The following is a 14,261-nucleotide window of genomic DNA, read 5'->3' on the forward strand; positions in this document are numbered from 1 at the left end:
ATGAACACGTATTCCACCACTTCATATAATACTATACATACTGTGTGATAAAATATAATAAAAATATCCGCTTTAAAATTGGTTTGGTGGTATTAGTTTTGCTGCGAGAAATGCTCCTCGTGTTGGTTTTTATTTTGAAACGTGTGACCAGAAGTTTACTTCTTCTGTAGCGGCCATATCGTCCTGCACACAGCTGCCTGACAGTTAACCATACGGACCTAGCAAACCTTCATTCAATACCTGAAATATGGGGCCGACAGGTGAGTAATGTGCTGATGTTTTTAATGTGACTGAATCTTTTTATTGTAAAAGCGTCCCTATGGCCGCCATGTTTGTTCTCTGACTGTCTCTGTGATCGTTTAGATTTATTTAGCTTTGATCACTGAATCTGTCTGAGCTAGTTTTAGCGCTACCGTTAGCTAGCGTAGCTGCTGTGCTGTACCAGTCAATTGATTAAAAATCACTAGCAGCATTAATTTAGCTTTCAGTTTAGTATAAAGTTACCAAAATAAACGCCTTGAGTTGTAATGGTGCAGTTCTGCATTGATTGTCTCTCTTGTTTGTGTAACGTTAGCATGTTAGCTCACTCTGCTTATTCACTGAGCTATCTAACTGTTGAGCAATTTCAGACTATCAGCGTAGATTGCAGATCCTAAATATTTGCAATAAGCAATGCCCCAAACTCCATTTAAAAACCTGTGAGTTTAAAGTTCAGGCCGTCTGTTGCTAAATACATCACATTATTTAACAAAACATAATACCTTATCCCAATTGACATATTATGCTTATGAATTCAGAATACTACTAAAATAATCCACCAAACAACATCTTTTCGCGGCTGCTTCATACATTTTTATTATCGTTTTTGGTGTAAAGGCAGACTAGGATTAGCAGGGAGCTGGTGTAAAGTGGAATTCAGAAATAAGTGCCAAAGTCGGTTTTCACATACAAGGCATTTTTCTTGGTGTTCTGTTGCATAACATAGATACAATAAAAATTAAATAATAACAATAAAAATAGGAAGTAAAAAATATGTACAATATATCTGTAATAGATAATAATATTGGTGTCTATTGTGATAACTTAACATGTAAATCAGAATGAAAAGTGTTTGCATTTTGATGAGTAACATTTAAATTAACAGATATTTTTGATAACATTTGTGTGATGACTCCAGTATGTAAATGAAATGAGCACAGAGCCACGTGATATTCTGTTCTTGAGATGTGTACAATATCTGAAGATGTAGGAATGTGTTAAACTGATCAGGAATGGGTGGAGATACAGTGTGTAGAGCAACACACACACATGCTAATTTATAACACTGATTCAGGGATGTAGATATAATTCATCAGTGTCTTCTAACTGTTGGAGGGAATGCAGTAAAATTCATGCTTCATTTACTCCCTGAAAATAATCATTCGGGGAAAATTACATTTCTAAATTGTCGTAGATTAAAGTACCCAACAGTATATAAAATAATTAAAATGATTCTCACCTAAACCAACTGTGACATAAACATGCTGCCTATGTGTTAATCTGAAATAATATTCCAATGATATACATCATAAGTAAACACTGTGAAACATTCTCTCCGAAGAGTACTTTTAATAATGATACCTGAAGTACATTTAGCTGGTAATACTTTATTTATTTTACTAAATAAAGTTTTACTTGTTAGTATCAATTGCATTCGACATAAAATTCAAAATGAGCTGCACTATAAATGAACACAGCAGTACCATCCTGCTTTTACATTAAGGCATGAGTAATAATAATGTAATGATACAATATATAATAGTAATAATAAAGAATTGTAAATCTGACTAGTTCTTCCATCACTGACCTGTCCTTTTGTTTCCTGTCCCAGGTGAGGTGGTGTTTGCCAGCGTGGTGCCGGTCTGCGCAGAGAACCGGCTACGTTGGGACCTGAACCCCGAGCAGATCCAGCAGCTCTCCGACGAGCTCATCGCCAGCACCAAGACGGTGTACGACGCCGTCGGAGCGCTGGACCTCGACAGCGTCACCTTCGAGAACACGCTGAAGGCCCTCGCTGGCGTAGAGGTCGAGTACACCGGTCAGTGTCCACCAATCGGCAGCCTTTCTCTTCTGACGCTGTCGCTCATGGGTTCTGATGATGATCATTGTTTTTTCATCGCCAGGAAATGAAAGTTATTTTGAGTTTTTCAATAGATATACGGTGTCAGACACAAGTGAAACCAACTGGTTACTATACATATCTTCATTTTCTGTATTTATGGTCTTATAGTTATATTGTACGGTACATTAAAACCTCTGCACACATACATGAACATACAAGGTATAATAACAATAATAACAAAAAATATAATATAAAAGTAAATAAATAAATAAAAACTTCTGAAATGTTATTTCAAAGTTGAGAGCTATCACATATACTTGCACCGCTGACATAACAATACTTCCTTATAAAATATATATATACACACTATAAGCTAACATGAACTACAAGTTGTGCACATTATTTTACATTTAGAACTTGCAGATGTGAGAGAGAATCCCTCACAGTCCATGTTAAGTTTATTTTATGTAAATTCACATTGTTTTACTGTGACAGTGCAGTTAGGAGCAGCGACTGGTCTTGGCGGTGTGTTCAAAGACCCTCTGATATCTGAGACTTCATTATCTGCTGCTGTTTTTCTTAAATGTAATTCAGAAGATAAACAAACATAGAGGCAATGTACATTTGAGGCATCCGAAATGTTTCAGACAAATCTTATACCTCAGATGTTGGAGTGTTGTTGAACGCAACAAGGTAATTTATAATAATAGAATAATACAACAAAGATCAAAATGTGTCACAGAAAACTAAGCTGTGGTTGGTGTTCAGTGACTGAAGTTGACAATAATTAAATGACTAAAGTTTGCTAATTTTGAAAACGCTGTTTACGTGTGAAATGATCACAATAAGTTAAACAGCAGGAAACGGCTAAATCTCCTCTTTTCAGTTGATCGTTTTTGTCCTTGAACATGTTCAATATGAGGTCGGTGTTTTCAGATTCATCCACTCTGACCCTCCAGCCAGGGATAATCAAAAAACAGCTGGTCACTGTAGTTTTTATCAAACAATCTGGAGCTAATAGTGTATTTATTGGGGACTATTTTCAGCGGCGGATTAATCCACATCTGGTGACTATTTGTGGCAGCAGAACGGTGTGTGTGGGACTAAAATAAACGACAGTGTGTCTGTTCCTGGTGATGACGGACTATAATGGAGCTTTATGACAGACGACGAATTTATATCAGGCTTTGCTACACACACACACACACACACACAATACTTGTCAGTAGATACATTCTTTGTTGGTTTGAGTCTGAACATGAAGAGAAATATAGAAGATCAGAGTTATAGTTAAATATGTCTTTATACCGGCAACATTAACGTCACTGGCTAGCAGAGATTTAAAACAGTTATCATTTATTCAGATATTTCTGCGGCTCGTGCCGTCGACACGCGATGAACCTGAATGTAAAGCGGTCACGAACACAGCACAAACCTGAGCGCACAGTCGGGGGGCCGGTCGTCCATTGTGATCTCTGCACCGAAGCTCTGAGTCGGCAGAATCGGTGTGTGATGGTAAAGGCTCGTCAGCAATTTGCAGAGAAAGCAGCTGAACCAGCCGCCGCTGCGACAATAGAGACTGAGACTTTTGTGTGGAGGCAGCTGAAAACCTGAAAACACCTCCAGCATGCTGCTGCTGCTGCTGCAGGAGGGAACACTGAAACTACTCCTGCTCCCTCATGTTATCTTCACTTCATACAAAAGAGTTTCATGATGAATTAACGAGAACAAGTCACAGGGAAAGTAGCAGCTGGTTACATTTTCATGGTTGCCTATTTCAACCTGAAAAAAAAATGAAAGTAAAAAATAATAAAAGTCTAAATTGAGAGAATACTTTTGCAAAATTAAGACATTTATTAAGTCAAACGCTGAATTGAAATGACAAGATACATAAAACATTGAGATGCTGAGACAAAGTTACTAGATACTGAGAGGAACTGAGGAGTTGTCATTATGTGTAAACTCATATCTCATATTCATGGGCTACTTTACTGTCTTTGTACAAGCCCTGTAGAGAAAGAAGTCAAGAATGAAATGCAGTATAGAGAAACAAAGGTTGAATATCCTGTAAAATATTTACTCAAATCAAATATTTGAAAGCATCCAAAAACAAATTGTTCGGCTTTATCAGTCAACAGGTTTGTCTGAAAAGCTCTGATCGCGCGAGTTCCAGAATCAGGTGCACGTCGAGCACAGGCCGCGAGTATTAACTAAGCTTGACTAAAAATTTCGAGATACTGAAACTAATAATATTTAATTCCTTTTAGTTATTTGTCGATGAAGAATAAAAATGAATCGCTCACAACTTCGATGAAGTGGAGAAACTTTGCTTGTAAAATTTTGAATCCAATATTTTGTTGTGTGGCCGTTTATCAGAATAAATTAGCATTTAAAGCAGACATCACTTTGGACCTGGTTACTGTGATGGGAATGGTTAACGTTTTAAAGAGTAAATCAAAGATGTGAAATGATCAGTCCATTGATGAAGAATGAAATCGTAATAGATCCTGTAAAATGTGCAGGAAATCCACTAAAGTGACTGTTGTCTCTCACCTCACCCATCTCAGTCCAGAGGAACATGTTGGACTTCCCGCAGCACGTCTCTTCCAGTAAGGAGGTCCGAACGGCGAGCACCGATGCCGACAAGCGTCTGTCGGAGTTCGACGTGGAGATGAGCATGAGGGAGGACGTCTACCTGAGGATCGTCGCCCTGGAGGTGAGCTGACATTTTGAACAATACCGGAGGAAAAAACAAACTGGTGTTGCGCCTCGTCTCGAGGTGGCCGAGACGCAACGTGAACTAGTCCCGTTTTCCAAAGCTCCCAGCAGCCTCTGAGGCAGATTGCAGAATATGGTGACGGCTGAATTTATTCACAGTTTGAGATGAAACCCACATGGAGCTTGATTTAGGGTGGGCAAAGGCCAAGACAAATATCTAAGCGGGAGGAAAACAAATATAACCTAATGATCTCAAACAAACCAAATAATAAGTAACCACTCTCACAGGAAAAAAAATAAATACATGACAGCTCATCCCCACTACCTCCAGAAATCAGCGTGACAAAGAGTACATGTGATGAAGGTGGTTTGGCTGATTGGGAGACGAGGGAAATGAGTGTTCTTGGTTCCTCACATAGCCGGCGTTCATCCGAAGGGAGCCAATCACCTGCTGGAGCCCGTAGCTGGCCAACCAATCGTCTCTTTCTCCCGGCACACACCTATTTACACACACACGAACGCTTTCACACTGATGGAAAGAAACACATCTGCAGCGATATACGACCACAGTTGTAACACTGGATATATACGCTACACCAAATGTGATGACATTCAACATAATACTGAATCTTAGGTACGCGTTTGAACCAAACGTGGCGTGGCAGGTCCTGATCCCATCCGGGGCTGGTGAGCCTGAATAGTTTGGATAATCTTGATGTAGAAAAAGCAGACACCAGCGGTGGTACCTCCCATTTCCTTTTAAATCCAGGATCTGCAGCCTCTCTGATGACATTTGGACCCATTTCAATTCTTCTCTTGCTTTCCGAAGGTTTCCTGTTATCGTGTCTTTTTCTTCTTTTGTTTTTGCGTCTACAGAAGAAGGTGGATGGCGGCTGCCTCACTGCAGAGTCCAAGCGTTACATGGAGCGACTGATGAAGCTGGGGAAGAGGAACGGCCTCCACCTGCCCAAAGAGACACAAGAGGTGGCTGATGCTTCCTTATTATCACTCTTTATGCATGCTGGGAGACTTCACTGAGAAACAATTCTCTTTGTTTGATGTTGTTATTGACACTTTTGGGGGGATATTTTTTGAAAATTGACGGTTAAGAGAAATCACAGAGTCAGATGAAGTGTTTTCAGATAGGAGTGGGCTCTATGGATAAAATCACTGTACATGTCATATTTCTTTTATGATATGGTGTGTTTTTAAACTCTCCATGTAGTATCAGATCTAAGTATTTGACTCTGCTGTAACAGGAGATCAAGACCATCAAGAAGAAGCTGAGCAACCTGAGCATCGACTTCAACAAGAACCTGAACGAGGACACGACCAGTCTGTCCTTCACCAGAGACGAGCTGGGTGAGTCCCGAACCCCTCGGACCGTCCCACCCGGTCTCCCTCTCTCCGTGTGTTAACACATGTGGTGGTTTGGCTTTCAGGCGGCCTCCCCGAGGACTTCCTGAGCTCCCTGGAGAAGGACGGAGAGACGCTGAAGGTCACCCTGAAGTATCCTCATTACTTCCCCACCATGAAGAAATGCTTCGTCCCAGAGACCCGCCAGAAGCTGGAGGAGGCCTTCAACTCCCGCTGCAAGGAGGTGAGACAGGAAGTAAACAGACGTCCGTCACCAGCTCCACTCTAAGAGCGCTAAATGTTCAGATAATGTGAGAGGCGGTTAGTGCAGGTTTCACGTCCCACATCATGATGATCTGAGCGGAGTTAGTTTGCCTTTAGAGCAGAGCTGATCACCAGAAGAGTTTGAGTTATTTATAGGACAGTGTTTGGATTTATTTTCACAGTGAAGACTCGGAGGATAAACATGTGAATTTAAAGAAAAACTTCAAAATATATCCTTTTTAAAAGTGTTTGCTTCTATACTTTAATCGCCGTCATTGGTAACTTCATGCTGTGTCTGATGTTGGTATGTCGTGAAAGAGGGGAATTTAAACTACTTGGTGAGGGTTTTATAGATTACATGTTTATGCATTTTCTGAACAAATGAGAATCGTCTTTCTCACAAAATTATGACTGCTTTTTCTTGTTTTTCTTGTGTAGAATAAAGAGACTACAGCTGCATTTCGTTGCGCAACCATGTGTTGTACAATGACAATAAATTAACCTTTGAATTAGAAAATTAAACGACAACTCTATAAATAGTCAATTTCAGATTCTGAAATGTGAGAAACTCGGCTGCTATTTCTCATCGTCGAACACAAAAAGCAGTTTGAAGACGTCTCATTCTGATCTGGGAAACTACAGAGGGGCAAGTTTCTCTATTTGAAACAATCTAATGAAAATAGTTGTTAAACTCATTCCAGTTTACAACAACATATTTTGGTAGTTTTGTCCACCATCAGTTGTAACAACATTGTACTCAACAAGTTCACCTGGTAACGCGGTGACATCACTGAGTCTGACAGGTGGACAAACCCGAGCAGTAAATTAGAACTGTCCATTAAAAAGGGCTTCCCCTCCCCCCCGCGTGTGCTTTCAGGAGAACTCGGCCATCCTGAAGGAGCTGGTGGAGCTCCGGGCTCAGAAAAGCTCCATGCTGGGCTTCACCACACACGCCGACTTCGTCCTGGAGATGAACATGGCCAAGTCTGGGAAGAAGGTGGCGGGCTTCCTGGGTGAGTGTCTTTACGGCCTCTGAAGTTACACCTGCATGCTCCGATAACTGCAGAGAAACGTGTGTGTGGAAACAAGGCGCTTCAGGGAGGTAATGCAAATAATTAATTCAGCATCGTATCAAGGATTAAACATTAATGAGACGCACTCAACTATAAGATAAATGGGGGAATAAGAATATGGAAGTTTCAGATGATGATTTGCCGAACACCCACTGAGCTCAGACATGGGCGCAGTTCTCAATTCAATATCCGATTTCTGTTTCTTTTGTTACACTGAAGATGAAAAGTAAACGGGTACAAAGACGTCAGAAATGTCGAAGAGAAATTGGATCATTTGACGTACATCTGTGTTTTGGGAAAAGGTTTGTAAAGTGCTACTGTAAATTCTGTGATGGGAAGTGACAGATGTTTGGTAAGAATAATGTTTGTAGGAAGTAAAAAAGCCAAAGTCAGAGCCACCGACAAAGAACCAACGGCTAAAAACTTGAGACTACATGAAGCGCATCTGGGGGAAAAAGAGTCCAATGCTGAGTGGACGGTTCAAACAAAGAAAATCTTCCTCTTTATACAGTCATGAGATTTAGACACGTGGGCTTAGTCGGTGTGCTCTGTGATTCTGTGATGCTGCAGAAGAAAACTCCTCTCTGACTCGGTTGTGTCGTTTCAGAGGAGCTGGCTCGTAAGCTGAAGCCTCTGGGCGATGAAGAGCGCTCGGTTATCCTCAAGCTGAAGGAGAAGGAGTGCCAGAAGAGGAGTCTGCCCTTCAACGGAGAGCTGCACGCCTGGGACACCCGCTACTTCATGACCCAGGTAAGAGCTGCTGCTACAGGGACGTTCACAGAAATCAGCTATTGTGAAGTAAGACGAGATGGAGCTGCAGCGACGAAGAGGTCCTCCTCCAAAAAGACAAATTAACGCTAAACTCTATTAAATGATTTTTGATTGATATTTATAGATCTACAGAACACAGCACTCTTATTTCCAACTTGGCCCCAATATGTTAAGTTAGTTTGTACTGATGTAATTTCATTTTTTTTTATAAAGATTCTAATTGTATAAGTTTGAAGGACAAAGAAAAATATTTAGTTATTTAATTAAATTATTATATATCTTTGAAATTAATCAATTCATTTCCTCCTCATCTTCTCCATCTTCCTTGTCCTCCTCCCCTCCTAACCTTTGTCTTTTTCCTCCTCCTTTTCTTCTTCCTGCTCCTCCTTCCTTTGTCTTTTTCCTCCTCCCTCTTCCTCCTCCTCCTCTCAGGTGGAGGAGACTCAGTACGCAGTGGATCAGAACCTGTTGAAGGAGTACTTCCCCATGGAGGTGGTGACTCGGGGCCTGTTGGACATTTACCAGGAGCTGCTGGGTCTGTCCTTCGAGCTGGTGGACGGAGCCTCCGTGTGGCACCCGGACGTCACTCTGTATTGTGTGAAGGACCGCAGCAGTTGTCAGGTGGTCGGCCAGTTCTACCTGGACCTCTTCCCCAGGTGAGGACAGGGCGGCACACGGCTCCTATTTATTTAGGGTGGATATTTAGATGCGGGTCTCCAGGTGTCCTCTTCCTGTACTTCCCCTCTAACCACTTCCTTCCTTCTTCTTCTTCTTCTTCTTCCTTCCTCTTCTTTCTTCTTCCCTTCCTCCTGGTCTGCCTCTCGAATCCCTTCCCACTCCCTCCTCTTCTCCCCCTCTGACCTCTTTCTTCCTACCATCCTCCTCCTTCTCTTCCTTTTCTCCACCAACCTACTTTCTTCCCCCTCCCTCCCTTCCTCCTTCTTCTTCTAGTCCACCTCCTTCGCCCCTCTTTGTCTTTTTCCTCCTCCTGCTATTTCCCCCTCCTCCTCCATTTCCCTCCCTCCCTCGTCCAACTCCTTCTCCTCCTTTTTGTCTTATTACTCCTCCACTGCTTTTTCCTCCTCCTCCTCCTAAATGTGTAGATGTGTGTCCAGCTGTCCTCAGTGTCTCCTCTCACACCTGTCCCCCTGTAGGGAGGGGAAGTACGGCCACGCCGCCTGCTTCGGCCTGCAGCCTGGCTGTCTGCTGCGCGACGGCACCCGTCAGATGTCGGTGGCGGCCATGGTGGCCAACTTCAGCAAGCCGACAGCCGACGCCCCGTCGCTCCTGCAGCACGACGAGGTGGAGACGTACTTCCACGAGTTCGGACACGTCATGCACCAGCTCTGTGCCGAGGTACCACAATGTCAACCCCTCACTTGTAGTTACTGTTGCTAGTCAGGCCGTCTGAGAGGACCACTCTATATGACTGAATGGTCTTTCATGCTTTTATTTTGTAGAAAGACCTCTTTACAAATAGATGCTATTTTAGTTTTGTACGTGGAGAACAAAACGCTGCACAAAGATCAGGACAGACCCGCTAACCTACTTAAGCACCTCAGCTCAGCTTTAGTGGCAGCAAAATTGTGCAATTAAAGTGTGTAACGATCCGGCAGTCAGTGCACTTCCTGTGAGCTGGTTCCTGAGTGTGCGTGTGCTTGCAGGCGGACTACGCCATGTTCAGCGGGACTCACGTGGAGCGGGACTTTGTGGAGGCTCCGTCTCAGATGTTGGAGAACTGGGTCTGGGAGAGGGAGCCCCTGCAGAGAATGTCCAAGCACTACAAGACCGGCAACGCCATCCCAGAGGAGCTGCTCGACAAACTCATCAAGTCCCGCCTCGCCAACACCGGTGGGTACCACACAGGAAGTAGTACCTTCGTACCGGTTCTACCACCGCTCAGTCTCGATAGCTGTGTTTAACGTTGAGATACTAGAGGTTAACGTTGACTGTGACTCTCCCGCAGGTCTGTTTAACTTGAGGCAGATAGTTCTGGCTAAAGTGGATCAGGCTTTGCACACTAGGAACGGACTGGACGCTGCGGAGGAGTACGGACGCCTCTGTCAGGAAGTCCTGGGAATCCCTGCCTCATCAGGTCACTTTTGAAATGCTTTACATACTGTACATTCTTCTTCTTCAACAAACAAACACACAGCCGGGCTTCCTTTTTTCTCTGGTGATTGTGACGATGCTCCCAAATATCAATGTCATTCCTCAACTGATGATTATGAGTATTGCTGTTTTTGGTAGCAGCTCTACTCTGAAGCACAACGTGCTGTTCGTTGCATTATTCTTTGAAACGCCAGAGGGCGTACAAACACAATGTACTGCGAAGAAGCAAGAAGACTACTTTATTCCCTTTATACAAGCCCATTAAAGAAATAAGTCAAGAATTAAATGCATTACAAACAAACAAAGGTTTAATGTCCTGCAAAATATTTACTCAAATGTTGATATTTTTTTAAGATGTCTGGTTTCTAAAGCATTTAAAAGCAAATTGTTCATCTTTGTAAAATCCTTCTACATGTAAATAGTGCTTTTATCAGCGAACTATTTGTGACAGTCACGTCTGTCTATTTGTGACAGTCACGAAGCTTGTGGCCCTTCAGGCTGGAGTCAATCTCATCAGACAGAAAGGGATTCCACCTAGTGGCCCGCTTTAGAACTACAATATAACTACAACCAGTTCAGTGAAGCTGCACTGACATTTTGATCAGAAAGTTTATATTCCAGCAGAAATGAAGGTAGTATGTTTCCCCTACCATTGTATTGGGGGAGCAGCTGTGTGACCTGTGGGAAATGAATCCTGCTGATGAAGCAGTTTCTACAGGAAAAAAAAACACAATAATTTTGGAGGGCAAATGAAAGCGTTTTGTAGTCCACGCCTCCAAACGTCAGCCTCACTGCATCCTGGTTTCCATCCTCTGATCTCCCTGACCTTTGACCTCTCTGCAGGAACCAACATGCCAGCGACCTTCGGGCACCTGGCCGGCGGTTACGATGCTCAGTACTACGGTTACCTGTGGAGCGAGGTGTTCTCCATGGACATGTTCTTCGCTCGCTTCAAACAGGAAGGAATCATGAACCCGAAGGTCAGCTGAGAAGAAAAATATTGTTGAGAATAATCAGCGGGTGAAATGTATGATGGGTAGGAAAATATCAGCTGATTTCTCATAAACAAACTGATGGAAGCTGACTGAATTATAACAAGCAACTATAGACAGCGCTGGATAGCGACTAAGTACATTTACTCAAGTATTGTACCCGAGTACACACTTTGAGGTATTTGAACTTTATTTGAGTATTTCCATATTCTACTACTACTTAATACTTCTTCTCCACTTCATCTCAGATGGAAATTTTACAGCACTACACGTTTCTAACAGCTTTAGTTACTTTGCAGATTCCAATATATAATGCAACATATAATCAATAAATAAATGATTATTATTATGATAGGTTAAGATAAAAATGTATTGATCTGCAGGGGTAAATTCACAAACTAGCCAGCAGGATATAAAGTAAAGAAGTTGACCTTTAACAGCTGCAACATTAAAGTAATAAACTGTTATTACTCTGCATAATGAGTTACTTTTAGTAGTTTAAGTATATTTTGATGCTAATACTTTTTAACTTTTGTACTTTAACTTTAATATGCAAGTACATTTTGAATGCAGGACTTTTACGTGTAACAGAGGTATAATATCAGAGTACTTCTTCCACCACAGTGGACGTGAAGTTATTGATCACAGGTCTGGTTAGAGCAGCCGGTGTTAATAAAATCAAAGCGTTAACAGTCATGTATTAGAACAACAGGAATCAGGACAGCTGAGGGGAAAATGATCTTTTCAGAAACCGTCTCCAAATGTCAAACAGTTTGACATGTTGTGAGTGAGACTGGAATGATAATCCAGGTTTGAGATGATTAATTTCTCTCTCCTCCACGCTTCTTCATCCACCATCTCCTCTGATACTTTGTCTTCTCCACCGACATCGCAACAGAAGTTAACATAGAAACAAACTGGTTTTCTGTTGTGGTTCAGAAAAACGTAATATTTCTTGTATGTAATGACACGACTCTAAAACATTCTGTCATTCAGTGTTTTCTCCTTTTAGACTGTCAAGATGTTGGTGGAAACTAACTTATTGCGTTACATGCGGAGCCTTTTTCCCTAATATGTTATAATCTTTTCAAAATGTTTGAATTCATACATTTATAATGTAGATTTTGTTATTATAGTGTTTATTGGGATAAGATAAAAGTGTATTTATTGTGCAGCAGTGGCAGTGCATAGAATGAAAGAGTGCAAAAAAAGCCAATATATAAACAATACAGGTTATTGATGAGATATTTAGGAAAACCCTCTCAGATGTTTCAGATGGATATCGGTGTTTAGCCTAGCTTAGCACAAAGACTAGAAGCAGGGGGAAACTGTTAGCCTAAAGATACAGAGGCACTTCAAAGTAGATTTTGACTGACTGTGAATCGCTGTCTCCTGATTGGTCCTCCAGGTGGGTCTGGACTACAGGAAGTTCATCCTGGGACCCGGCGGCTCCGAGGACGCCTCCGAGATGCTGAGGAAGTTCCTCGGGAGGGAACCGAAACAGGAAGCGTTCCTGCTGAGTAAAGGACTGACGGTGGAGCAGGATGCTAGCACGCCGTGTCCCTGCTGACCAATTACAGCAGCCGTCTCCACCACCCCGCCCCTCCTGCAGTGACAAAGGACTCAGGTTTTCTAGAAAAAAACAACCCGTAAAATGATGCCCGACGTAGAGGAAAAAATTAGCATAAATAAAAAAAGATTTGAGGTGAAATTGTCTTCTGTGTCTGAATCAGTGATATTACATGAAAACATTTAGTGACAGTTAAACGTTCGTGTCTCACCCAAAAATCATCCAAACCTGACGCTGGTTTTGCTTTCATGCTACAATGAAAGTCTGTAAAATGTCCATGATTGGATACTATTCATAAGCCACCATTGTTCTTTGTATTTCTGACGCTGAGTCGCTGCTCAGTGAGTGTTTGCTGTTATTCATTTTCAACAGAAGCCTCAGACCTTCAGTAAAAAAAACAAATCAAACATAACTGGTAGGTATTCAAAGATCAGGTCACAAGTGCACAATACGTCATATTATAATAATTCCTATCTGCGGCCAAATGATTCACCAAACTACTGAAATTTTAAAGATTAACTCAAGGTATTGTGTATATACTGTATTTAAAGTTTTGGTTAAAATAAATCCTAAATAGGGGAAAATAGGCAAATTGATGCTCTATTTGCAAACCAAGCATTGTCTTGGGGCCCTCCCGCCTCCACTACACCAATGTCTCAACTAGAGTGATCAAAGAGATGCACATTAACACAAAACAAGGTTAGTGTAAAGATATTAACTCTCCTGTCATTTGGTTGAGCAGATTCGCTTTTTTTTTTTTTTTTCGTCCATGTTTTTGTTGATTTTACTTCTTTTTTTCAGAATATTTCTTTTAGAATATTCAGGGTTTTTCACAACTGTCAAACAAGGCAAAAACCATGATAAACACAGGCATTTGCAAGGTCAATTTATATATGTGTGCAATATACAGCCCTCCACCAGAGGCACCATGCCATTAAGAAGATTTCTACAGATCCCTACACACACCCAGACACTTCTGTGTGGGGACTTCAATGCACCAACAGGTTCAGGACCTGACTGTATAGACCGCACAGGAAATAAACAAGAATTCAGACAGTCACACACACACGATTGGCCAGTCTGTGTTCGAGGGGCGGGACATAGCGAAGGGTCAATTCTGTGAAGGCAACTGTGTAGACTGTGCACTCCAACAGCTAGATATGAGACTGTGGCCAAATCCCAATGTCCCCCCTTATGGACTCACGGACTATGAGGCGCACTCCCGCAAAGTCCGTGAGGGTTTAGTTCTGTCTCACTGTCAAATCGTCAAGTGTTTGAGGGCTCTCTTGCAGACATTTTGAGCC

The 14,261-nt window shown here is 41.9% G+C and overlaps 1 protein-coding gene across 2 annotated transcripts; it reads left to right on the top strand.

Moving 5' to 3' along the window:
- The first annotated feature begins 170 nt into the window (after nt 1-170).
- Nucleotides 171-13,098, top strand: thop1 (thimet oligopeptidase 1). Of its 2 annotated transcripts, none has more exons than XM_076079121.1 (14): nt 171-260; nt 1,871-2,077; nt 4,669-4,817; nt 5,696-5,803; nt 6,079-6,181; nt 6,262-6,419; nt 7,317-7,452; nt 8,120-8,262; nt 8,716-8,939; nt 9,438-9,639; nt 9,948-10,134; nt 10,250-10,378; nt 11,239-11,375; nt 12,796-13,098. In XM_076079121.1, the coding sequence occupies exons 1-14, from the start codon at nt 248-250 to the stop codon at nt 12,955-12,957; spliced, it is 2,058 nt and encodes a 685-aa protein (XP_075935236.1). In that variant the 5' UTR covers nt 171-247; the 3' UTR covers nt 12,958-13,098. The 2 variants fall into 2 exon arrangements, with proteins under 2 accessions (XP_075935236.1, XP_075935237.1); XM_076079122.1 differs by having other exon boundaries at nt 5,699-5,803.
- The last annotated feature ends 1,163 nt before the right edge of the window (nt 13,099-14,261 follow it).

Source organism: Anarhichas minor, unplaced genomic scaffold (assembly GCF_050575085.1).
Source record: "Anarhichas minor isolate MPS153535 unplaced genomic scaffold, ASM5057508v1 ptg000071l, whole genome shotgun sequence".
NCBI classification, from domain to species: domain Eukaryota; kingdom Metazoa; phylum Chordata; class Actinopteri; order Perciformes; family Anarhichadidae; genus Anarhichas; species Anarhichas minor.

Bases quoted from the DNA above. Each gene is read 5' to 3' on its own strand.
- thop1 (XM_076079121.1), top strand. The intron at 5,804-6,078 runs GTGGCTGATGCT...CTGCTGTAACAG, and splicing joins TGCCCAAAGAGACACAAGAG to GAGATCAAGACCATCAAGAA. The intron at 6,420-7,316 runs GTGAGACAGGAA...GTGTGCTTTCAG, and splicing joins TCAACTCCCGCTGCAAGGAG to GAGAACTCGGCCATCCTGAA.